The 26571-nt window shown below is 42.8% G+C and overlaps 3 protein-coding genes across 3 annotated transcripts; 2 read left to right on the forward strand and 1 right to left on the reverse strand.

Moving 5' to 3' along the window:
- The first annotated feature begins 6062 nt into the window (after positions 1-6062).
- LOC127775010 (uncharacterized) lies at positions 6063-9463 on the forward strand. The gene is made up of 3 exons (XM_052301307.1): positions 6063-6709; positions 7755-7942; positions 8588-9463. Exons 1-3 carry the CDS (start codon positions 6109-6111, stop codon positions 9089-9091), a joined length of 1293 nt encoding a protein of 430 aa, XP_052157267.1. The 5' UTR covers positions 6063-6108; the 3' UTR covers positions 9092-9463.
- A 1680-nt stretch (positions 9464-11143) lies between these two features.
- On the reverse strand, positions 11144-15057 carry LOC127774519 (probable xyloglucan glycosyltransferase 7). The gene is made up of 5 exons (XM_052300779.1): positions 14113-15057; positions 13216-13524; positions 12815-13105; positions 12609-12722; positions 11144-12137 (listed from the first exon to the last, which is right to left on the reverse strand). Exons 1-5 carry the CDS (start codon positions 14842-14844, stop codon positions 11514-11516), a joined length of 2070 nt encoding a protein of 689 aa, XP_052156739.1. The 5' UTR covers positions 14845-15057; the 3' UTR covers positions 11144-11513.
- Positions 15058-23121: 8064 nt separating this feature from the next.
- On the forward strand, positions 23122-26500 carry LOC127774948 (uncharacterized). The gene is made up of 9 exons (XM_052301239.1): positions 23122-23284; positions 24069-24223; positions 24528-24616; positions 24714-24849; positions 24932-25006; positions 25157-25278; positions 25381-25456; positions 25943-26002; positions 26084-26500. Exons 2-9 carry the CDS (start codon positions 24095-24097, stop codon positions 26210-26212), a joined length of 816 nt encoding a protein of 271 aa, XP_052157199.1. The 5' UTR covers positions 23122-23284; positions 24069-24094; the 3' UTR covers positions 26213-26500.
- The last annotated feature ends 71 nt before the right edge of the window (positions 26501-26571 follow it).

Genomic DNA, 26571 nt, shown 5'->3' on the forward strand with positions numbered 1-26571 from the left:
TTTTTTCTCTATATTCTTTATTTAGGTGCCGTATGAGCTCATATCCAATGTGACATGGCAATTAATCCCGTAGATACTACTTTCATCATCCAAAAACATTTATTTGGATGAATGGAGTAACTTCGAACACGTACAATAATATGATAAGTGAACTATAGCCTATACGAGTTCTCACCTCAGATTTATGCTGAGTCCGAAATGAGAAAAAGGTGAGCCACAAATACCTGAGGATTGCAAGAAGCTATATAGCACGGACTGCAAAGAAGCTTTTTGAGAGGTAACTGAAAAATTTTGCGAATCAGCCAAGTGTTTCCAAGAAACCTAAACTCATAAAGTTTATATATAAATTTCACCGATTTGAGAGGTAACTGAACAATTTTGCGAATCCCTGCTAACATGCTGCTTGCTAGCTAGTTCCTATGTCACAGTGGGGTGGGCGTTCGGTTAGACCGAAAAATTCGGTCTCGGTTTTCGGTTTTTCGGTAAGTTCGGTCTTTGCAAACTCAGGACCGAATTCATTCCAAAAAATTCAGGACCGGCAAATTCGGTCTCGGTCTTTTCGGTTTCGGTTTCGACCTCGGTCTAACCGAAATTTTTCAAGAGAAAGTTTGGAATGAAAAAAATTGACGGAGGCATCGCCGGCGCGGTGGAGGATGGAGGCGTCACCGGCGCGGTGGAGGGTGGAGGCGTCGGCCGCGGCGCTGCGGAGGCCGGAGAGCGGAGGCGTCGGCCGTCGCGGTGGAGGACGGCGGCGGCGCCCGCGCGGTGGAGGGTGGCAGCGGCACCCGCGCGGTGGAGGGCGGCGGCGGTGGCCGCCACGCGGTGGAGGGCGGCGACGGCGGCCGCGGCGCGGTGGAGGGCGGAGCTGGCGTCTGCGGCGCGGTGGAGGCTGGAGGAGGTGGAGCGATGGAGGCTGGAGGAGGAGGCGGCGCTGTTGAGTGCGGCAGTGGTGGTAGGGTAAGGGTTGTATCACTCTAGGGTTTGTTTTAGTGGGTTTATTGGGCTTCCTAAGACTATTGGGCCAAAATTTCTTTCTTCATCACGTTGTGAGCTTCAAAACTTTATCTGTGTCCAATATAGTGGCTCCTTAAATCATCATAGTTCTTGTATTGAACTACCCCCCCTTAAAAAGAATTAACTTATCTTCCAATCTTCTTCTTTTGTATTAAGAATAAAAATACTTAGTTGTTTCACAAGATAATTCCTCAAAACTTGTATTTCTTAGTTGCTTGGATTGCAATATATTTAGCTCATACTGACATAACCAAAGGCTTATATTCACTTTCTTTCTTGAAATACCAAGGACAAGAGTCTTCAGAGGATATGATGCACCAGTAAAAGCAAGGAATAAAACCAACGATGAAGGGAGTTCATTCTAACAAAGGCCTTAGCAAAATTATTAGGCCAAATTTTAGTTTTTAACTTGATTATTCTATATAGGTAGGAAAGTTACTCTTAAAGGAGGTTAGAAAACTTATGGGTTTAAGACTATAGGTAAACATATGCTCTGATACCAGCGCTGTCGGATCCCAAAACTGACGATTCAGAAACCGACATATTTAATTGTATCAAGCCCTGGATTAGTACATTGATACAGGTTCAACAATCTGGATTTTCATCGCATACATTTGGTAAAGACTCCAAATGAGATATCTTTATATAAAATAATAGGACATTTACAAGTTTGTGGCTAACTATTACAGCAGAAGCTATACGATGACTCAACTCTGCCGTTTTACTATAGAATTAAACCATCTAACTATACTAGACTTGAATATTAGGTTTAAAGGGAACTAACTTATGTGATTGAACTCCCAGCTTCGGCAAAAACTCCAAATAGACTCTAAAAAAGAGGGGTTGAAGCAAGGGTGAGTACAACGTACTCAGCAAGCTATTATATTATTCAACAATGAATGCATGAGAGGTAATATCCGTGTAGAGCTAGGTTTACTTGTAGAAAGCTGAGAATAAAGAAGTAGAAATCCTGAAATGCTTTATATGCAATAGTATTTAAGAAAATCTTGAATTATATTTCTAACCAAAGTACCATATGAGTCTCGATGCTTAAATCCATGAGCACGGCTATTCGAATAGTTTTAAAGATATTCATACTGCAGTAGATGTACGCTTTACCCGCAGTCCACTACTTGCCATTAATCATTAGCTTAGTCATGGCCAGTATTAGGTTATTAACAATTGTGGCACATGTTCCATGAACTCTAGTCCCCATGCGCTCTGAATGTAACGTTATCAGCAGCGAGAGGAGTTCTGGCGTTCCCGGGGTTTTTAGAGAGAACTGGATGAGAGACCCCACGTCATCTCAACCAGGTTTTCATAAATTCACACACACATCGCGCGATAATCAAGATATTTACCTGCGCCTCGGTAAATATCACATTTGCCCTGCTCGGCATATATTTGCCTCCTTCGCGAGGACTTACATAAGAACCACTATACAGAGGTACCACATTGTTAATTAACATAATATCTAGGTCTGTCCCCATTCTAGAAGCTGCGGTCGTACTCGTTCGTTTGACATAAGTACTTGGTAAACTTATATCGACCGAGACAGTACTAGCCACCCGGAAATCAACCAAATCTTGCGTACTGTCCCAATCTAAGTTCATTATATTTTATGCAATCTAACTAGGCAGGGCTAAGCAAAAGCTAGCATATAACTGGTTTGCTATATGTTCAGATTATGCATTCAAAATCATGAATGGCTAATGCATAGAATAGAATGTAGAATATAGGATAATTATGCTCAAAGGAGAGGAATAATAACTTGCCTTGCTCCAACGCAAATAAATCCAACATAGGCAACCTAATTATTTGATTCTCGAAATACCATAGGTTGCCATCCAAAAGACAATAGACTCTACTGAGAAAGAGGAAGAACCAATTTCAATAAAAGCCATAAAATGATAAGAAAACGATAAACGGCTAAAAAGGCTAGGGTTTAAGGTATAACCTATATCTTTTATAGGGTATATGGATTATGGGGCTAGTATTTGCTAGCGGTAGGTTTAGGTAGTATAATACCTAGGGTTTAGTTGTATGGGAGTCGTTTGTGGAGTAGGATAGCATATCGGCTAGGCTCTATATTTTATGTGGAGGCTCTCGTGGTTTGGACGATAGGAAATATACTAGATAGTTGATATGGTTAAATAGGTATGTGGCTAATATGGGTCAAGGTTAGCTTTGATAGAATATTGGCTAGGATTTAGTTGTTTAGGCCGATATCGAGGTAGGATAAATATCGGCTAGGGTTTTAGGTGTTTGCTGGTCATCGCTAGAGTTGGGCAGCATGACGACTAGGTTTGGTATCATTTCTAGCCGTGTCGATAGACAGCATATCGGCTAGAAGAATAGGAGGTGGGTGCAGGTTTAGTGGGGCGGAAGTGTTACTCCGACAACCGTGAGTGGCGGTGGAGTGGCTAGGATCACACAGAGCTCAAGAGTTAACTGTGTGGCGTGCAATGGAGGTCAAGGGGATAGTGAAGCTCTGACCGATGTACGCATCAAGGCGTGGGGTGCCAGGAGCAGCACTTCGACCTTAGGTTTGGTTTTTGCCGGGCTTTACAACCAACGGTCCGACGTCGGGGTCCGTAGACCGTGCAAACGTCCCCATGGAAGGCGTAAAGTTCCAACCGGCGGCTTTTTAGTGGCTAAAAGACATTTTGGAAATAAAAGAAAATATTTGGAAAGCAAATATAAGTTTAAATTTTAAATTCAATTATAATATTAAATCGAATATTTATTCAAATGGTATTTGAATAAAGTAAGAAAATTCAAATAAAATCTTAAAATAGAAAATTTTATATCAAAATGAATAGTTTGAATTTAGATGAATTTAGGTCCAAATTTGACTGGAATCGGATCTACGGTTTAGGAGATATGGGCTTCTAAAGAATAGGATTTGAATTAAATCTAGAAAATGAGAAAAGTCACTGTGCAGGGGCCCACCTGTCAGTCTTTCTTTTTCTTTTTCTTCTCCTTCTTCTTCCTCCCGTTCCTTTCTTCTTCTCTGTTCCAGAGAGAGCCGAGAGAAGAGAGAGGAGAAGGCAATCGGGGCGGCGGCGCTCCGGTGGCTGGAGGGCGGTGACGTCAGCGTCCACGCGTGTTCCCGAGCACGACGCACCCGGGGAGGGCGGTGTCTGGCGGAGAGAGCGAGGGAGATGGCCGGAACGGCGACGACAAGAGCTCAACTCCGGCGAGTAAAAGAAGTGGTGATGATGGCTTATAGGATGGCTAAAGGAGAGGGGAAACTAGAAAATTGGGTTCGTCGGAGGGAGGCAAGTATGGTGGCGCGAGGATTTGGTTAGTGTTGCTCCGGTAAAGGAGATTGGGCATGGCAAGATGGTGGCCGGCATGGGAGAGAGAGAAGAGAGAGAGAGTTCGGCTTGTGTGTAGAGAAGGGCCGGCTATTTATAGGAGGGAAGGGCGGTTGTGAGAGGCGGTTCGGAGGAGGAGGTCGAGGAAGACACGGCGACGGTAGCGTGAAGAAAAGAATGACGGCGGCCGGTTACTTCGCAGCGAGGGAAGGCGTTGGCGGCGGCGTGCGCCGTGCGCAACACGCGCACGGGAGGAGGAGGCGGCTCGGCTGGGGTGTGGGCTGGTTTGGGCCGGCTCGGCTTAGCTGGGCCGGCAGCCCAAGAAGGAGGAGGAAAATAGAAAAGAAAAAGGATTGGGCCAAAAGGAAGAAAGAATGGAGTTTCGGCCCGATGACAAAAAGAAAGGAAGTCTAATTTGAATACTTGATTTGGATAACTAGGTTTTGCGAATAATTTGAATTCGGAAAGAATTCATAAAAGAGATTTCCTAATTTATTTGAGTGCAATATTTAGAGGTGGAGTTTGAGGGAATTTATTTGGAAGCACTCAAATAGGAAGGGAAATTAATAATATTCCTCAAATATTTTTGGGAATATAGAAGGGAATTAGTTGAAGGCAATAAATAGGGTACCAATTCTAAAATTGGCATTATGTATATTTGTGGCTAAAAAGGGAAATTGAATGAAGAGTATAAGTTGGAATTTTCTTAGCACAAGAGCAATTATTCACAATATTTGCAACAATACTATTCTTGTGCCGAAGAGAAAATCAAGCCACAGAGATTAAATTGATAGCTAGATTAAAATGAGGAATTTGGATATTTGGATCGAGAATCAAAGGATGGGTTTAAGATCAAAGGATGGGCTAACAATTAATTCCAATGAGATTGGAATTACTTCGGTTTAGGTTCAAGGCAAAATTGGAGGATTTCTTGGACCATAATTCATAATAGTAAAAATGGTTTTCAAACTAAATTTTGAATAAAAGAGTTTTAGTCGAAAGAAAGTTTAATATTCGAAAACAGAATTCCAACAAGAAATACCAAATATGTTTTTAAATGAAAAATACAAAAGGGACTAAATACTAGAGAGGTTTTATGCAAGTTAGTTTTAGGAGGTCCTGCTAATTATATTTTCCTAGGTTTAGAAGGTTATTAAGAACATAAGAATCAGCATGGTGCAAGATTAGAAAATGACACATTTTCAGGATGTCACGTTGTTAATCATAGCAAAACATTGGTCAAGTGTCCTCAAATTATGGTCCTTTATAGCTTCCATTGCTGATTTGCTTCGGACCTAGCTAAGGAAAAAAATAGGTGTTCACAGATGTTTGAATTCCTAGGAAAAAATCTCCTCTGCTTTTCCAATGTCCCAATTCTCCATTCCAAAATGGATGACAGTGACAAAACCTATATAGGGATTGAAATCCTCCAGTTTTCCCACAAATTTCGTACAAACCAAAGTGACCACAAACTCTAGATCTCCATATTCTTAATTCTGAATCTCTGATAAACCTCTGAAAGTGCTTGATATGCCTCTCAAAGGCTCACGGTCTCACCTACCCCCACCCACACCCGATAACAAACATCATCTTGGCCATCGCTTTCCGATCGGACGGCTCGGAACACACCAGGAGTCGCCCAGAGCCCCAGACTGATCCACCACCACCCGCGGCGTACGCTCCACGACACGAGCCCCCAAGTTCGGCTGGTCGCCACGCCACCCATCTCCATCTTCGCCCACGCACCCGCACGGTCGCACGCACGCACGCGCCAATGTCGTGGCTCGCGCGCTCCATCGCGGCGACGCTCTCCTCGCCGCGCGGCGAGCCGGACCCCGACGCCGACGAGCCCGACCACGCCGGCGACAGGGCGTCCTCCCCGGAGGGTTCGTCCCCGCGTGACCCCGACTCCGACGAGGCCGAGCAGCCCGACACCCCGAGCCGCCGCGGCGTCAAGGACGACATCTCCGAGCTCACCGAGACCCTCACCCGCCGGCTCTGGGGCGTCGCCTCCTTCCTCGCGCCCCCGCCCCCGCCGGAGTCCTCCACCCCGCGCGGGGAGGAGGAGGAGGAGGAGGGTAGGGATGGGGAAGAGGAGTCAGCGCAGTCGCCGCGGATCGCGGGGATCCGGAGCGATCTGGCGGAGATTGGGGGGAGGGTGAGGAGCGGCATCTCGATGCTGCAGAGCAACAAGGCGGTGGCGGAGATATCCAAGATCGCGTCCTCCCTCCTGCCATTTGGGCAGGGGGATGCGGACGAGGGGGAGCCCGTGGCTGGCGTCACCGAGGAGGTTGTGGTGTTCGTGCGGCACATCTCGACCAGGCCCGAGACTTGGCTCGATTTCCCACTGTTCATCAGTGAGCGCTATGCAGATGGTAAGTTTCACTGCCTTGGTGATGTCTCAGACTTACTTTGTGTAATTTGGTGCATTAGGGATGGAATGCTTGTACTTTCTGGTCTCAATTCGAGTGAATTTGGTTGTGATTTGTGGGAAGATAATTCATTGGAGTTGGGAAACCAGGAAACCCTTTGCTGTTAACTTATGATTTCTTAGGAGGGCTGTCATGTCAACTTGAGCAAAATTGCGTAACCGGTGATAAATATTCTCATCATTTCACTATATAAAACCAATAACAATTTGAAAGAGTAGATGCTGGACTTGGTGATGTCCACATGTTCTGTGGAAAATCGGGCAGGTTATACTGAATTGTGCTAGTACTTATGTTGGATTTGTGCATTATTGCTTGACTTGAGAAGAGACAATTATCAGGGCCCAGAGTTTTGTTTATGACTCATGTTTCCATTCCAAAGTTAACATTCTTAGTTGATTTTATGTTCCGTTATTTCGTGCACTGGTCTTCGAGACTGACTCAATAGTACTAGGAAGATATGAATTAATTATGGAAATTCAGAAGTAATACTAATTACAATGACAAGATGGCTTAGTTCCACACAGGAAATGAAACAGATTAAGATCATACTGGATTTTGAAATTTCATTATGTTTCTGTTGAATGCTACCAAGTTTATTATGGTGTATTAGTGCAAGCATATATTTTGGAAGTATAGCCTGTATGTACACTGGCTTCAAATCTCATCTTTCTTTTGGATAATGGCCGTCTGGTGGACTGCATATTTTTTATATACTTATTAAAGTTCTGTCAATGAATTCATTGTTCAAATCTATATAATGTCTCAAGAATATCATTTATTCATTAGAAGGTAGTACCGTGTTTAATAGCTTTAAACAGCAAACTTCTTGAATGCTTCGTGTCCTTTTCGAAAATCCAGCTTTCTTTGAGAATCAAAGCTGCAAAAGATAATAATCAACACTACTATCTTACATCTTGCAGTATAATACTATGTCATACTGTATGCTAACGTTATGATCTACTCCCTAACAAATGTGTTATTTTAATAGACTTTGAACTTTCGGATGCTCAGTATGTGCATGCATTATCCATGGAGCACCTTGTGCCAAGCCTGTCAGATATAAAAGCTGCCATTTGCTCTACTGATATGAGTGAAGCATGTTTCTGGAAGATATATTTTGTGCTTCTGCACTCGAAACTCAACAAGCAAGACGCTGAACTTCTTTCAACACCACAGGTAATTCCATTATCGTGCAATTAATATTTTTTTAACAAGTAATTTATCATGGAATCTGTTGTATTCCTTGAAATGCATGATGAGCTTCTTAAACCAAAATAAGAAGGGGAGGAAATTGAGCCATTCCAGCTTATATAGTAGTTTAGCACCACTATCTTAGTTACCACGAAATTCTTGATAACCACCCTACCCCTTCACATGTGAAATACCTTATTTGATGACTTGGTTAGCGCATACAGGTTGCGCCTAGAATGGGCTACCCTCAAGTACTGTTATGTGCAGTGGCGGTGTCGGTGGACTGAGACCTTGGGCCACCTATGCCATGGTCCAAGGCCTGGAACTGGCCCATTAATTTGTGCTCATTATCACCATGGATAGGCAAAGGCAGCCCAAAATAGTTGGCTGGCCTGGACTTGTACCATATCTAGTTCCACTACTCCACCCCTTATGTTTACACACAAATAAATTGAAGGGTGTACCAGGGTAGTATACCCAGTATCTCTAATCTAGGTGCAGCTTTACTTTGACTAGCTGGGCGCATTGTCAGTTCTTGTGTTGTAACACAGTCAACTTCTTTCCTCGGTTTACATTTTCTGATGCCAAGGTTTTAGTCTGATTCCACTTCAAACATTCTCTTCCATTCAGATCCTACAAGCAAGGGAGGAATTGCTGCAAAGTTTACAGACTAAGAATAAGCGAGGATCTGAGGTTCCGGAGGAAGAGGAATCATCAAAAACTGTGATTATGTCCTCTGCCCCTTCTGAAGAGAAAGTGATACAACCTTCAAGCATTGAAAACAAAGCTGGAAAACCAGAGGTTTCATCGTTCGAAGAACCCAGTTCTGATATCTCGCCAGATGTCGAGGCTGAAAAGTTCCCCATTGCAATTACAGAGATGGAAATAGTAGACAAGTCAGTAATTGAAGAAGAGTTGTCAGTGAAAAATGAAACCAAGAGTTTAGCCATCGAGCCCAAAATTCATTCCGAGACTGATGAAGATGAAGTTGATGAATGGCCTGATGATGACGACGATGCAGAAGAGGTGGTTGGCACAGAAGGTAACAGAACTTCACTGGGACAGGAGGAAGATGTATCGTTCAGTGATCTGGAGGATGACGATGACGATGGCAATAAAGGGATAGCGAAGTAGCTAGGCGGGCTCAAGGTATGGTCCCAGACTCCCAGTGCAATCATCACTTTCCGACAGTCCCATAAGCACATGCTGGCTTCATTTCAGTAGCGGCAGATACGCATTAAGGGATCATTACTTTGTTATTATTAGGCCCATGAAGTGATGAACCCCCAAACTTGCTCAGTCTGGGATACCCTGCTTAGAGCCGTAATGATAGGGCAATGCCTCAGCTCGTGTTAGTGCTGATGGCGACTACATCTGTATTATTGACCTCTCTGCCTGTACATAGAGCCCTCTGGGCGTGCTGTTATAACCCAAGGTACGTACTACAACCACTGTGTTTGATCTGAAGTTTCCTTGTCGCCGCTCTTTTCGTACGACAAGAGTCTACTGTTTGCTCACCGTACTTTGGATTATCATCATGCTTGAGATCCCAAATATCCGCTTCAATAATGCTAATCATCCACACGTGACCGCTGAGTGTTGATTGTTGAACAACCAATGGCGATTCATTTGGCCCAACCACTAGAGTAGAGCACTATTAGTATGCAGTAAAACTGGCAAGAGATGTTCAACGGCGAGGAAGGACGGTCAGGTCAGGTGATCGCTGCTGCCGCGTGAGGCTGTAGACGCTGTAGCTGCCTTGCTGTTGCCGGGTAGTATAATCTATCGCGGAGCCAGCCGACCGCGCCAACAGATTGGCAGACGGCACGGCCCCGTAGAGCAACGTAGTCACGGTCGCACACAGCAGCCAACCCAGTGGAGCAGCACAAAACCAACCGGATCACCGGGGAAATCCGCGCGTCTGCGGCGCCTCTCACGCACGCACAGCGCGAGGGAGGGGAGCATCTCAGCATCTGCCTAGCTTGGCGCGGCGGGGGCAGCGTGAGATGGAGCCCATGTGAGCCGCATCTGGGGACACGCATGGGCGCCGTATCTCGCGAGAGAGTCGCGCACGCACCAAAATCCGCACCTGACGCCGGGTGCCTGCGTGCGTCGCGCGGGCCGGCGCGCGGGGGAAGTCAAACGCGGCCAAAGCAGATTAAGGAACTGGACGAGGCGATCACATGGGGGAGGGGCAAATGGCAAAGGGCAACACACCATCCCATGCATGTTGCAGGCAGGCACCCGTTGCTTTCAAATTCAGCTCTCTCTTCTTCTCTTCTCCCGGATGCCAATACGTACGAGATCGCGGTGATAGCGCATGAAAAACAAGCGTAACGAGGGGGGAGGGAGGCTGATGGCACGTCGGTGTCACGGCGACATGCGACGACGACGACGAGAACTCGGCGAACGGAGGAGCAGCAGCAGCCTAGTAAGGGTGTCTGATTATGTCCTGGATCTCGGAGAGCGATGGACACAGGGTCTCTTTCCTCGCGAGAATCGGCGCCATGTGCCTTGTCTGCACGCGCCACCGGCGAGCATTTTCATATCCATTTTCCCTATCACATCTTCAGAATTTCTGGCCTGATACGCAGTGAAAGCTGTCTGGTTTTTTTATACTTTGGACCAGGAGAAGATGGAGGAGAAGAATCACTGCCTCAAAACTGAGTTCTGTGAGAAGCTTCTCAAGCAGATGTGCGTTCCATTGGGCAAGAAAACAATTGCTAGAGGTTGGAAGGTAAATAATACAAGAGCCGTGCCATCAAACAGATGTACTTTTCAGTGGAGAGGAAATATTGAGTAGGTAGCTTCTGATATGAAAATAACAATTGGAAGGTTAGGAGAACATGCACCATCAGGCAACAGGCCAAACAAGGTTTACAGGTCACTTGTAGTATTTCCTATTTGCCTCCACATGGACTGTTGCAATTCAAGGAGCACACTTGGGCGTACTTGTCCTTTTCAATGATAGTAACAGAAATCAAAACAACCTGGCCTAGCCAATGCACATGACAAAGCCAAAGACAGCATGGAGCAAAGGCCCCTTAATGAGGGGCTCCATTTGGGAGTAAGGTAAAAGTTCTTTCAGAACATACTATTATCATTCATTCATTCACAAACAACAAACAGGAGGACAATAGAAGATGTTCTGAACAAGTGATTAATTCTATATACTGGATGAAAAAAAAGGACAATCTGACATGTATATGGATACCCAAGGTAATCGATCAAAGTACATGGTAGAAACATGTATTATCTTCATTTGAAGGTAAAGTTTGTTAAGAGAGAAGAAGAACCCATCTAGGCACAAAAGATTCTTACAAAAGAATTGCCTGAAGGAATAAAAGCATCCCACAGGCTTAATCCAAACTATATCTATCTACATCTCCACAGTTCAGTATATGTGATGAATCTTGACCCCTAGAATAGGGATCAAAGCTTCCATGTGTAAGCATCGAACATTTGCATCACTCTTCCCTTTACAAAGAGCCCTTTGATGCTTGCAAAGTGTTTTCTTTCAAACAAAAAAGAACCCCATTAAACTCTTCATCTTCTATCACTCCACTTGCTCACCAATTAGGTCGAGACCAACAACCAAGAATGAGACCCCTTGGAACAGAAGAAAGTAGAAATGGATTCCCTGAGCAGATAGCAAACTGCGAGCTGCTGCCGTTAACAAGAGGAAGGAAAGTGCCAGTTCCTTCCTGTAGATCCTATTGTGCTTCTTCTTCTTGGAGTCCTTTTTAGGATTCGACTCCTCCTTTGTTAGCGCGTCAAGATTGGGAGCAGATCCTACTCTTTGCTGCTTGGAGTGTTTCTCAACTAGCCCAACAAGATCGCCCTCCGAAGAACGACCTGATTTCTTGGTGACAACCCACTCATAGGCACTCCCAAGCTGGAACAATCCAGAAATCATGGCATTGAACTTGGTTACGGACATAGTGTTCTCGAAAAGAAGGTATGGGACAATGAATGGGAAAGATTTTGGGGCTGGGAGGATGTTCAGGATGGACATTGTAGCTGGAATGTAGCATACAACCCAGGCAGGGAGCTCAGCTTCAGGAACAAACATTGTCATGGGAAGGATGACACAGAAAAGTGTGAATGAATAGAAGGGTAGGATGAGCTTGCGGAGGAGGAAGAAAAGGAATATGAGGTTGAACTTCTTCCAGAACCCAATCTGCACAAGAAATTAGGCAGCGATATTAGGTTAATTATCCAATGAAACAGTATAAAAACTGTGGACTAATAGGTAGAAATCAAATATGAAGAAGGGATAAAAAAAAACTTAATTAGTATATGTCCTGGTACGAGATTGTGATAAGTTCTTTGATGATTTCAATCAAGTGAACCGACAGAGAATTCTTATGGACATTGGTAACTTGCTTGAGTGGTTAGCAACTCATCATCTTGTTCAATTTTCTTATATTGTGCCTCAATATAAGATAATATGCATAAAGTTTGCCCAAACATGTAAAAAGGTACCATGGTTGATGCTTCTCAACAACTACTCCATCTTGTAAATTCTCATTAAACCCATAACATATTGGGAAAGTGACTCTAGCAAAGAAACTACAGTTACAGGATATGCTAGTACATGCATTGCTGGAAATTTTAGCTTTCACAGTGCTACAGAAGAAAAGTATCGTACCTTAGATTTTATAATGTCCACAAAGCAGAGTCTAAACAATTGCATGGGACCTGAGTGCCACCTGTGTTGCTGCTTTCTGTACGCTTCATATGATTCTGGCAACTCACATTGACACTGCAAGGGAAGTCACATGAATCAAATTATTAATCTTTGACATTTATACAATGCAGATTCTGCTTAAGCCATGAAGAAATTATTGATTGTACCTCAACATCATTCAGGAAGACAAACTTCCATCCCTTAAGATGTGCTCGGACAGCAATATCCATGTCCTCCACTGTTGTTCTCTCCATCCAGCCCCCCGAATCCTCAAGCGCCTTAATTCTCCAAACTCCGGCAGTTCCATTGAATCCAAAGAAGTTGAGGAATGCACCATTCACCTGCTGCTCCACCTCAAAGTGGAAGCACAAATTTACGTTCTGTAGTCTAGTCAGCAGGTTCTCATCCTTGTTTACGAAAGACCATCTTGCCTGAACCAACCCAACGTCATCCTTCCCCTGGAATTCAACATTCAAGATATCAGAAAATATAACTAATACGGTTCATAGTCATAGAAGCAAAGCAACAACGTGTTTACAACTGCCAGCATTGTTCAGTTGAGTCCAACCTTGAAATGTGGCACGGTTCGCTTCAGGAAATCGGCTTGTGGTTGGAAATCGGCATCAAATATGACAACAAACTCATAATCCTTCACATAACTGCAATTCATGGCTGATTTAAGGTTTCCAGCCTTGTAGCCATCCCGGATCACCCGGTGCCGGTATATGATGCGCACGCCCTCCCGCTGCCATTTCTCCACCTCCTCCTTGATCAGCGCAGAAGTGGTAGCATCATCAGAATCGTCCAACACCTGCACCAAGAAGTTTGACTTTGGCCAGTCCAGGTTGCAAACTGCCCCAATGGATTGCTGGTACACCTGCAAACATCCAGATGAAATGGAATCAATTGAATTGGCCTAGCCTCTCAGATAATTGAGCCTCAGATTTCCAAATTGTGCGTAGCACGCTCTAGTCTTAAAAGGAGTACGCTATGCTGCCCAGTTTGATGTTCAATTAACATGTCTTCTGGTTGACGACAACATCCAGACAGAGAATCAGGGCAATAAGTATGCTTGAAAGGTACGACACCCAACGGCAAAATTCAACCTTAAAAACACCAAATTTTTGCTCTTGTTATAGTGTATTGAGCAAGCAAGATCACAGCAACTTAAAACTTCAGAAACCACCCAAGTTGTTGTTAATGCAGAACATCTCCGGGTCAAAGAGGAACACAGGTCAAAGATCCAAACCAATCTAATGCAGAGTCTACACAAAATCAGCAGAATCCTCCTGCTGAATTCGCGCAGAGGAGAACTAGAACTAAGGGATCGAATCCCAATTGCAGCTAAAATAATTCGAATATTTTGATCCAGGAAGATACAAATGTACATATAGCAAGAGAATGAACAGCCAATCTGAAATTCCAACTTAAGAGGGCAATGGTTGGAGCTTTGCTTTGGGCTTACCTCTCTCTCGTTGCACATGGGCATCTGGACGAGCACCATGGGGTAGTCGCCGGCGCCAGCCTCGACGTCCGGCTTGCCGGCGGCGGCGGCCTGCGGCACGGGCTTGATGCCCTTGAACCTGATCCAGAAGCAGCCGAGGCAGAGGACGAGGCGGTCGATGCTCTGGACCATGAAGAGGGCGACGCAGGCGTTGGTGAGGAACTGAAGCGGCGGCGCGAGGTAGTCGAGGCGGAGGCGCATCCACCCGGCGTAGGAGGCGGCGAAGAGGCCGTCGACGGCGAGGAGCGACGCCACCTCCTCGAGGTGCCACCCCTGGAGGTAGGCGGCGACCTCGACGGCGAGCAGCAGCAGAGACAGGACGAGGGACACCCGGATGCAGCCGTAGGAGCGCGCCCGCAGCGCCGTGCTCTCCCCCGGCGCGGCGTCGGCGTCGGTCCGCCCGGACGCCACCCTGCGCCTCGCCGCGGACGCGACGGCGAGCGCGGCGGACGCGGCGCCCGTGAGCCGCCCCGCGGCGCGGTGCGCCTTGAGCAGCAGCACCCACGTGATCTGGCGCGCGTTCTTGCCGCGCCCGGCCTTGCCCGCCCCCGCCGGCGAACCCGGCGCCACCTCCGCCGCCTCCACCTCCGAGATTGACCAGTTCGGATTCTCCATCTTCACCACCACCGGCGTGCCACCCCCATTGCCGACTCCTCCTCCTCCTCCACTCCTCCCCCACCACGACGGCGCCATTGCCAACACAACCTCTCACAACTCCAATCAACCAACCAACCAACCAATCGCTCCTCCTCCTCCGGCCTCACCTACTCATCAAGAACTCCTCAACCTTAATAAGCCAGCCGGCCACCCGCGGCAGCAGCAGAGCGCACAAGAACAGCTCACCACGTCGGTCTTAGTAGTACGGGAGAGCTCAGCTTCCTTCTCCCTCCTTTTATTTATTTTCGTCGTCTCTTCGCTACTCCCCCAATAAAAAAGCCTTCTTTTGGCTCTCCTCTCGGACGCACACACAACACAACCAACACAGCCAGAGTGACCAGCGGTTAATGCCTTGTTATCCCACCCTAAAATTTTTCACCACGTTACATCGAGCGTTTAACACCTATATAAAATATTAAATATAGGTTAAAAATAACTGATTGTACAAATTGTGACTAATTTGCGAGACGAATCTTTTAAGTCTAATTGTTTCATAGTTTGACGATGTGTCGATGTGGTGCTACAGTATAATTTGCTAATGATAGATTAATTAGATTTAATAAATTCACCTTGCAGTTTACTAGGATTCCGTAATTAGTTTTTTTATAAGTATCCGAACACTTTATACAATACTGATGTAACACGCTAAAATTTTACATCCTAGTCTAAACACCCCACCCCCCTAGAAGCTGGCAAAACGGTGAAACACTCGCGAGCTGGACTCACGCACGGACGCTTCGCCGCTGCTTCTTTCCATCCCTGACGACGATGAAACCGCGTGTGTTTTCCCTTGACAACGAGATTAACGTTAGCCGAGCCGCGGTTTGCCGGTTTGGGTTTTGGTTGGTTGGGCTCGTGCGCGCGCGTGCCGCCGGATGGGCTCGCACGTCGTCTCGTCTCGTCGCGTCCAATTCGTTGCGTGCGGTTGTGGCGGCTGCTGCAGCCTGGCGCGCTGTCGGTGGCAGCCACGGCCACAGCTACAATTATCCCCCATCCGGCTGCCGCCGCCGCCGCAGAAAAACGGCCGAACAGCAGGAGTTCCTCTCATTTCTTCTCGATATCTTCATCAGAAAAACGGCCATTGATGAGTATGAAGGATTAATTTCTTGCTGATTAAATGATGATTTTTTTTTTAAAAAAAAGGTGTTCGTGTCAGACGTGCATGAGCGGATCATGGAAGGGAAGAGGCGAGGAGAGGTGAGAAGGAATCAAATCAGGATTACAGATCTACACGATGCTTCAACTGGGCTCAAATGGAGACAAAAACATGGTTTGGTTCTACCAACAACATTGTCCATGAGAAACTAAACAAGAGGATCAACTTACTAACTACTACTTGTATCTCCGTACTTCAGATCGAAAGAATCTGAGCATCCCGGGACAAAATTAGCATCCACTAACACACGCAACTTCAGATCATCAGATGAGCTAGCTAGCCTGTCATCTGTGGGACTAATAACTACGATTTCTGGACATCATCATCATCATCATCAATTGCATGCCCCAAACATCGACTCCTTTCTTTTCACTTCCTTTTGCATCAAACCACCTCAATTCAAACCTAACCCATCCATGATTTTCACACGAACACTAGCACAAGATTACATTTTCTTTTTCCAAGTCACAAGACAGCATCATATCTTGCACACATAAGTGGAGCTCATTTTGAGGGGGATTATTATTGGAGAGACAAAGCCATGGGCAGCCACATCTCGCAGCCAGCCAAGATCCTAAACGTGCATGAGCCCATCAGCACAGTGGCATCGGCCAACTATGCCGCCGTGGATATGCTCACGTTTAATTGTGGGTGCCTTGCTTGCTTGCTTCCCATGGCCAGCTAGACCATGGCTAGTAGCTGCAGTAGAAGTATTAACTAGGCATAGGGACACACACTGCTTCGTGAACTGTACAGCTTTGTGGGTTTGGTTGCCCTGCGGCTTCCATCGTTTTTATTCTTGCTTGCTCCATGGGAGTGAGGGAATCATTCCATCTGCAGGTTCTTGGCTCCCATTTTTTCTTTTTTTTTTGCGGGGATGGCTCCCATTTTTTCGACTGACACAGACATACTCCCTCACTCAAAAAAAAAAGACAAACACTGGTTTCCGTGTCCAACGTTTGACCGTCCGTCTTATTTGAAAAAATTAAAAAATAAGTCACGCATAAAGTATTAATCATGTTTTATCATCTAACAACAATGAAAATACTAACTATAAAAAAATTTCACATAAGACGGACAGTCAAACGTTGGCATGGGAACTCACGGTTTGCCTTTTTTTTTTTTGGACGGAGGGAGTATAAGTATTCAGTGCAGCTTCCATGGATGGAAGTTGTTTAATTAAGCTAGCTACTCTCGATCTGTATGACTTGCATTGGCTTTGCCATGGTAAAAAACCTGATCTTTTGTTGTGCTTAGCTCAATTGCTCAAACCAGTAGAAAGAGTAGTAGAAAATAATCTGGGAGAAGCAGTGGTGGTACTGTTTTTGTCGGCAGAACATTTTGGCTGGTGAAATGCCTATATCCTGTTGGAATTATGATTAAAGTTTGTAGCTTTGGATCGTAGTAGCTCCTGATCAAGTTGTGTTTTATTTGCACATCTCTTTCCTAGGAAGAGAGAGCTTAGCAATATGGAGTTTATGAGCTGATACTACAAGTGAACCGTCGGTGGGAAAAGACCAAGAAAATTTCCCTGTTGTCACCTTGAACTCTGAAGAGTTTCGGGATCTCGATGATTATAGTAGCCTCATCAGCATGAGAAATTTCTTGAAATTGGAAAGTAGTATACAGCACTGTCAAACGAGAGATTCTCAGCAGAAGCGTGCATTAGAAACTTCCGTCGGTTCTAACTTCTGAATTATTGTCCCAAGAACAGGAAAAAATGTAGCCCTGTCATCAAACCCAATAAAATTCTCGTGTTAGTACAGTATGCTATAACTATCTAGAAAATATGAAGCATCATGTTGGTTGGGTAGACCATGTTACTTTGTTTACGTATCAGTACTATCTACGTATAAAAAACCGTATCTACACAGTTAAACTATTACTACAAACTTTAACAAAGTATTTTTTTTTTCTTCACCGATCATACCAAACTTACTGAGTACTGGGTAATTCGCCATAGAAAAACTCTTATGGCACATCAGTAGTAAAATGTAGCAATTGTCAAACGACAGTGTTCGCTGGAGTAGTTAGCAAAACGAAAAATAAATTGGCAACTACAACAGTTGAAAACTGTCGTACTTGGTTGATGCCATGTTTACCTCTGAACATGGGAGAAGCTAATCACAACCACCTAATCTGACTATTTTAGTCGCACGTCTTTGAGACAGATTCCCCGGATCATGCTTGCCTGGTGCCCAATTAGCTGCACACCGATGCGATTAATTTCCGCGACGGGATTAGCAAAATTAGGCCCTAAAAATTCGCACTTTGTGGCCGTTTCGAGACACGGCTGAAAGCTGAAGCTTAGTTGGCAGTTTGACTATACCTGAATGAAAATTGAAAAAAGCCTTGTCAAACATCACATTAATCTAAGTAACTATCATTAGCTGTGGTCTACATCTCTAATAATCTCATAGTAGACTGCATTACCATGTCCAAACAATGAAAAAATGGAGGAGGTCAGAAGTGAAAAAGGAAAACCAGAAAGCATATATAGGAGGCTCACACCTGGCGTTGTCGGTGCTTAGTCAATTGGTCACCACCTGCACTGCAGGAAAAGGTCGTCTACCTAGGCCCGTTCTTCAAAACGAAAAAAAAAAAAGATTAACGTGGGCATATGCTTCATGAATCATGAGCTTGTAAACGATGTGATTTTCATAAAAACTTTTTGTAAATATTTTTCTAAAAAAGGCTTTAAATATACTTTTTAACTTTATAATAGTTAATTCATCTATTTGCACACTGAAATAACGACCACAAAATTATTGAGCTATTCAACCGTTTAGCAATTCAGAAAAAAAAAATGCAGGTACCACTACTACTAGTAATGCTAGTACTAAGATCATGCCTTGCACACAGCTGGAAGCCTGGAAGGAAGACAAGGACGACTTCGACCACGAACTCTACTTTGTTTTGATTAATCCATCAGAAAGTACGAATTAAATTTGAAAATATACTGTTTATCTAAATTTTTTTCAGGAATATTCGAGATGAATTTTTTTACAAATACACCATCGATCTCGCACAACCGTTGTGCGAAAATAACGTAGACATGACGTCACCAGCAGTATCGCGCGATGAAAGCGCGAGACCGTGCGGTATCGTGCGGTATTGGCGCGAGACTGCGCGGTCTCGCGGAAGCAAAAGAGCGAGTCCGCTCGGTATCGCTGGTTGAAGCAGCGACACCGGCATGGCAGTCCCGGCCATCAATGGTTAATTACCTAATTAACTATTAACTAATAATAATTATCTTGATTAACAATTAATTAATCCCAAATCAAGATAATTAATCACTAATTAACTGGCATGTCAATGCGGTATCGCTCTTTCAATCAGTCAGACCGTTTTGTCTCGCTCTTTGTTCCGCGAGACCTTGCGGTTGGCGTGAGAGACCGTGCGCTCTCGCGCTTTCATCGCGCGATACCGTTCGTGACATCACGTCCATGTTATTTTCGCGCAACGATTACGCGAGATCGATAATATATTTCTGTAAAAAAATTTGCATCCCGACTATTCTTAAAAAAATTAGATAAACAATATATTTTTAAAATTTAATTCCAGAAAGTACTCGGAGGAAGTTGTTCTTGGAGAAAGGTGAAAAAAAAAAGAGAGAGGAAGAGATGGTGTGTAAAAAGGGAAACGATTGAGGGGAGAACGAGAAGGTTGTTGAGACTGTCAGGGTTTCAGAAACCTTCCGTGATCGCAAAGTAAATGCAGGCAGCCACGCACGAGGGGCTCTGACTTTACAACCTTGGCAACCCTATCTCAAGAACGATCCATGGCGAATTGGCGATGGCGCAATCGAGAAGCAGCACATCGAGATCGAGTATAACGAGAGGGAGAGAGAGAGAGAGGGGTTCCCATCGTTTGATTTATTTTCTAATAAGTCAAAACGGCTTATTAGAAAATAAAAATGAATTTATAGGTAAAACTTTTATAAATGTATTCTTGGTAACTTAAAAACCAATATTGAAAAAAAAACTATGTTAGAAATATTTCAAAATCAATCTTAAAATTAAGATTGAAAATTTAATATTTGGTTTTTTCTTTGAGGCCATCCGATAGGAGCAGAGAGACGATTTCAGAGGTGACCGAATCGGCTACTTCCGCGGAATCCTTGGGCCAAATCTGCTGCGCCCAAACTTGCGATGGGCCCATCTTGAATAGCTTGTGTTTGGTATGGGCCGTGTAGCATTAGGCCACTATCAGCCTATATAGGCTTCCAATTCAACAGGTAGAAATTAGTAGGGCCAGTTTTACCAAATAGAAATTTTTTTTGAGGGAATTTCATCAAATATCCAGCTCACCGAATTGCGCTATGTTAGCAAACCAATATTGTATAAGAGGTATCTCTAGCTTTCCAAAGATTTGGTAGTTTATACTCATAATATTCTTCTCATCTCATAAAAGCTCTTTCGAAACGATGGGATTGTGAAAACAAAAGAATATGAAAAAACACATGATGTTAACATGAATGCATGCATAAAACGAATGATTGTAAACACATGAAAAAACAGGAATAAATAATCGTTACGATTAGACCGCTGAAAAAATACAAAAATCTTAGGAGAGATAAAGACCATCGTTGAATAAACTTCTGACAGCACCATCGTTGAATAAACTTCCAACAACAGCATTTGTGTATAAAAAAATGTATTTTTCTATACAGGTAAGGTGGATATGATGATGCAAATGAAATTGGAGCGATGAAAAGGGAAATATGGATTTGGTTCAGGTTCTCGAGATAGGCAATGACCTTACATCCTGTTTGGCTGGGGTGAAAACAGTAATCTAGCCTACACGACTATGTCGGCATAAAGTCATTGTGAGGTAGTTGGGATTAGCTGTTGGCTTACCCCTAAATATTGACCTGACGAGATCGCATGTGGCTTGTATTGTCTCTCATTCTCCCCTTTTGAGAGGATTGTATTTATATCCTACTAGAAAATAGGCGTGCTAGTTGGCGCGCCGATTAATAAAGCCTGTGGTGGTATTGTTGGTCATGTTCGAGATACATAAATTGATCATTTTTATTTTTTTCTTGAGAGATTTGAAGACTATACAAACGGAAGCAAAGAGACCATAAAAAAAGAAAATATTAGAATGAAATTCACCTCTAGAACACATAGTTATATAGTTATAGTACCCACTGGAAAACATTTAGTTAGACATATTCCACAAAGTCAAGTTAGAGTGAGTAGTGTAAGATAAGTCAATTGGTCACATGGATAGACGAATATATTTGAAGTTCATATACTTAAGAGCTAGGGAGATTGAATGTATGGGGTTATCTACATAAATAGTTAATTCTAAAAGATATATGAAATGGAATATTTGTGATATTCCTATTTAAAAAAATATTATGGAAATGTATAATTCTCAACAATATATGTTATAAAGTGGCAACAAATCCTAAGTGATTACTACAGTTGGATCGCTCTTTCAAATAAAAAAAGCTTAGGGTCTTTAAGTAAATACCTCTATACGCAAGTTTTAAGTGGATCAACATATTGGGGGGGGGGGGGGGGGAGGAGGGGTACATCCTTTTATAAAGTGGCAACACATCCTAAGTGATTTCTACAGTTGGATCGATCTTCCAAATAAAGAAAAGCTTAGGGTCTTTAAGTATATACCTCTATATGCAAGTTTTAAGTGAATCGGCATATGAGGGATGGGGGGGAGGGTACATCCTTTTAATCCCATCTAATCGAAATGTTCTAGATGTTGTGTTGTTAAGGTATTACCTTTTCTTTTAAAAACTGTTAAGGTACTACTTGCTTTTAGAATTATCACATAACATTGTAGTTTTCTATTTTTCTTGTTCTTATGTATTTTTTCTTTAGACAAAATCCAAGATTTATTTGATAAGACATGGGCGTCACGTGGCCCAATCAAAAGACGACGTAACCGCCGGCTTTAGATTAGTAGATATGGGCCTTTTGTCTAAGTATAACTCAAAAGTTAAGTTAGGATACAAATCCAAATAGCCCTAGTCATTCTGTCATAGAACTATGTTTTTCTTTTGCAGTTGGGGACTCATTTCTTCTTACTAGGTTAAGACTATCTTTATTTTGAGGTTTTGTTTCATAGGAATCAATATTCGGTATTCACATGTCTGCAGGGCATCTCAAATTTAGTAATTCCTTCGTCTCAAATATAGCTACTTCATTGTACAAATTTAAACTATTTAGTAATCCCTCCGTCTCAAATATTGCTAACTTTATAGTAAAAAATTAAACTAAAAAGGTAGCCATACTTTAGGATAGAAAGACCAAAAAGAAATTATCCATGATATTGGATCTCATGCTAAAATTTCTCCAAAACTGATATGGATTGAGGCATTCCAAATGAATTTAATAGGATTCACTAACGTTCAAAACTTTGTTATAAGGGGCCATACAGGGGAAAAATTCTATGAGATTGGAATCCTAAAAAAAATCTTATTTCCTTTAAAGGAGCCATATAATGTATGCATCATGTGGTTTAGTGAGAAAGAAAGGAGCCATATAATTTGACTGTAAATCGGAATAAGATCTGGAATAATGATCTACATATATGTTTAAACTAATTTGACATTTTGAGTGAGCACCCACTCCACTTTAACCAGAAGAATCTGGTCATTGATCTGGTCTCTGATTAGATGGGTTATAAAGCATGACACTGATAATTTGTATTAAATAAATAGTAAAATATACGATTGGAAACATCACGGACTCTTTACTGTCAGTTTTTTGTTTTCCAATTTTAAATATCAAAATTCGGAACGAATAAGTATGAAGCTGTAAGTTGCAACCTTCTTGAACTCTCACTTTAATATACTATTATTATTACCAATTTAATTTAAGAAATTGTAACTGCCGACCGGCGCGGACTCATTTTTAATCTTACGCCACCACATTTGAAAAATAACCAACACATTTAATACATACCATCAATAACACGGGTTACCGATATGCGTACAACGAGCCGTATTTTTTTTCCCTTGCATCATATACTCCGTATCAAATTATTTCGTTTACTATCTGATGCGTGACGATCATAAAGTTCTAAGCACTATATTAAACTAAATAAATCGAGCTATTAATAGTGCCTTGGCCTAGGGTGCAAGCTAAGTTTTTCTTTATTTTTTCCTTTTCTAGTTACGCCAATCGGTTATATTCCGTTACCTTTCCCTTCCCTTCTTTCCAGTAGTTTCCACCTTTCCCGCATCTTCCGCCGTGGGGAAGGGAGCAATCGGCAAGCCAATCCAATCCGGTTGCTTCTCCTCCAATCCAACCTCGTCGGCGGCGGCGGCGACCCGCGACACGCGCCGCGCAGGTGAGGCCTCCTCGCGCTCCCCCTCCCGCTTCCGCCGCCGCCGCCGCTTGGGTTGCCCGTCGATCATGCGTCCCGCGGATTGGGGGCTCGGTTTTTTTGTTTTTGATCTGGTTTGCGTGGAGATTAGGGGCGATGTACGGGGTGGATTTTTGGTTATGGGTTGGATTGGATGGGAGAGATCGTATTTCATATCGATGCTCCGTTTGGCCTTAGGTTTTGTATTTAGTGGATGGCTCGAGTCCAAGCGTAGAAAAGAGAGAAAGAAGTGATTCGGAAGTTCTATGTTGTTGTTTCGATGTAGATGGAAAAGTGTATTGCGCATTTATTGTTTTGGGATTACTAGCAAAAGTTTCATGCTCATTTGTCTCTTGCTTGTAAATTTTGATGGAACAATAGAGAGAAGACACAGGGACCAGCTAAGCTGTGCATCCTTGTTGGTGATGGTTTTTTACAAATGATGAATAGCCGCCTATCAGCAAAATTCTTTCATTTTACAGTTGCTGCATTTGGAATTTGATTGAACAATTATCTCCTTTTGTTTTGGTCAAGTCATGGAACTGGTAGTGCCTTGCATTCTGAAAAGGGGCTCTAGATTACTGTACCTCATTTAAGATAATTTGGCAGCAGTACAATATTATCCTATATATATTGTGATATGTTCAATTAATACTGTAACACTTATATGTACAATATTATCCTATATATATTGTGACTGTTCATGCTTGTACATTGTTCAATTAATACTGTCACACTAATATGCATCTCTGTTTGTGTTCCTCATTAGGCTGTTGAGTTATCACGTATTTGATTATGGATCTGCCATTGATGGCTGCTAAAGCCTATAAGTACAAAGCAGAACTACTTGTTAAGGACTACCTGCTAGCAGATTCGTATGTTCCATACGCTTCTGTGCTTGGTGGAATTCTGATGTGCAAGTTGGTAATGTCACTTCTGACTCTCACTTTTCTGTTAATTATCATCATTCTACTGTGTACCTGTGCAATAACATGTTCATAGTTGTGCGTATGTGTATACTCAAAGAGAATGCCAACATCTATGCCATTGCTCTTTTGCATTGGAATGTAAGACCCTTTTTTTTCATTCACTGGTTTTATTTGTTCCAATAAAATCATGGTCAATGATGATGGCACATAATTAATATAGCATATTATTTCCAACATCCATTTCATAGTCCTTGTAATGGTTTTGTTATCTTGACTATTGTGTTCTTTTGCTAGCTCAGTCATATGATTTCACACGCTTTATCAGTTCATTCTACTTCAAAGGCTATGGTTCTCTCACAAAGATGCAAAAGGTTGAATGGAATAACAGGTCAGCAGCATTAACCAACTTAATTGCCAAGTTCCTACATCCCACTCTATTATTATAAGCTTCTGATGATACATCTTCTGACCCTTTGTTACTATAGGGGCATGTCCACCGTCCATGCAATATTCATTACACTTATGTCAGCATACTTAGTCTTCTTCTCGGGTTTATTCTCTGACCAGCAGGATGGACCAGTAACATTTAGAAGTTCGAGCCTCTCCAATTTCACGCTAGGGGTATACATATGCAATTACTTTATTGTCCTGTGACTTGTGATATTTCATTATACTTAGTTACTTGAATCTCATGTTTTGCTAGGTCTCAGTTGGGTATTTCATTGCGGACCTTGCCATGATACTATGGTTTTACCCTTCACTCGGTGGAATGGAGTATGTAAGTAAACATTTTTCATCTTATTTTTACCCTCTCTTCAGTTTCCCTCCTAACTGACTAACCTAGGTCCGTTGCCCTCCATTTGACTCCTGCAAACTGCATTATTTGTCATTAGCCATTACCAACTTACTCTTGGCTGTCTTTTGTCAGCTTGTCCACCATGTATTGTCACTTACTGCTGTAACGTATACTATGCTTTCTGGGGAAGGACAGTTATACACATACATGAGTCTCATCTCAGAGACTACTACACCTGGAATCAACCTAAGATGGTAACTGAGTATACAAATATGTTGCATAGAATTTTGTTTTGGTATCATCTTCAATCCATCGGTCCATCTAAACTGCTATTCTCTCCCCTTTGTGTTATCAAGGTTCCTTGATGTTGCTGGAATGAAAAGATCCAAAAGATACGTTGTTAATGGAGTTGCAATGTTTCTTACTTGGCTGGTAAGAATAAAGTTCTAAACTAGTTGTGTTGTGGCAGAATGTATTGTTCTGCACTGACTATAATTAAATGGGAATTATGTGATCTATGCATACATTTTTGTGAAAGCATTAGTCTTTAATTACATCTGAACTTTTCAACTGTAATATTGTTTTATTTAAATTTTTGTGATTTCGAATTTCTGCTAGCCTTGGAAGCAGTTGTCTTGCTAGTTCGGATTTGTACATATGTTCAAACAAATGCTTGTTTTCCAGTGAGGATAATATTGGCACATAGGTTTATTGGCTACCAAGTGAGATATATTGAATTATTCTAAGGGAAAATGATCCTTCCTAACTACGGGAGTTTTAAGACTAAACTACCAAAGTTGTATTTGAACACTCAGGTTTACTTAAATCTGTCGCTAAATCGATAATATGGTTTTTTACTATATTTTGGAGCTTCAAGTACCTTGGTCTGCTAACAATGAAAGAAACTCCTTTGTGCAGGTTGCAAGGATAATTTTGTTCATGTACTTGTTTTATCAGATCTTTTTACATTATGATCAGGTACATGGTAATTCTTCTGGATTCAATGTACATGATGGCTATCAAACACATATTTCTGACTTGATACTTGTTCGCATACAGATTAAGCAGATGGAGACCTTTGGTTATCTTCTGGTTTGTGTTGTGCCTGCCATACTGTTCGTGATGAATATGATATGGTTTTCCAAGATCTTAAGGGGCCTCAAGAAGACACTGGCCAAGAGGCATTGAGTGGGGCAAGGGGTATGCATGTACAGCCACGACAAACCACCTATCTGTAAATTCACTCAGCAGGCCAGCAGCCTATAGCTTCTCATTAGTCACGATGGCTAATCCTGGTAATATCAGCTTGGCCATTAAGATCCAGATTTATGATTGAATGCCCAGCTTTTTATGCATGGATGATAAATTAATTTGTATATATGTTCCGCTATGGCTGTATGTTCTTAATACCCATCTTCTTTTTCTCGGTATAAATGATTATATCTTAGTTTTAACTTAAACAACTATTTGCCCCAATTTCAGTCACATTGTCAACACATTGCTGTAATTTGCCATCAGCTTTGGCCATCATTCCCAAGAATAGTTTG

This window comes from Oryza glaberrima, chromosome 5 (assembly GCF_000147395.1).
Source record: "Oryza glaberrima chromosome 5, OglaRS2, whole genome shotgun sequence".
Taxonomy (NCBI): domain Eukaryota; kingdom Viridiplantae; phylum Streptophyta; class Magnoliopsida; order Poales; family Poaceae; genus Oryza; species Oryza glaberrima.

Bases quoted from the DNA above. Each gene is read 5' to 3' on its own strand.
- LOC127774519 (XM_052300779.1), bottom strand. From the start codon at position 14,844: ATGGCGCCGTCGTGGTGGGGGAGGAGTGGAGGAGGAGGAGGAGTCGGC. The intron at 13,525-14,112 runs GTAAGCCCAAAG...GGATGTTTGCAG, and splicing joins CCATGTGCAACGAGAGAGAG to GTGTACCAGCAATCCATTGG. The intron at 13,106-13,215 runs GTTGGACTCAAC...GTTGAATTCCAG, and splicing joins GAACCGTGCCACATTTCAAG to GGGAAGGATGACGTTGGGTT.
- LOC127775010 (XM_052301307.1), top strand. From the start codon at position 6,109: ATGTCGTGGCTCGCGCGCTCCATCGCGGCGACGCTCTCCTCGCCGCGC. The intron at 6,710-7,754 runs GTAAGTTTCACT...TTATTTTAATAG, and splicing joins CAGTGAGCGCTATGCAGATG to ACTTTGAACTTTCGGATGCT. The intron at 7,943-8,587 runs GTAATTCCATTA...TCTTCCATTCAG, and splicing joins AACTTCTTTCAACACCACAG to ATCCTACAAGCAAGGGAGGA.
- LOC127774948 (XM_052301239.1), top strand. From the start codon at position 24,095: ATGGATCTGCCATTGATGGCTGCTAAAGCCTATAAGTACAAAGCAGAA. The intron at 25,279-25,380 runs GTAACTGAGTAT...TGTGTTATCAAG, and splicing joins CCTGGAATCAACCTAAGATG to GTTCCTTGATGTTGCTGGAA. The intron at 26,003-26,083 runs GTACATGGTAAT...GTTCGCATACAG, and splicing joins TCTTTTTACATTATGATCAG to ATTAAGCAGATGGAGACCTT.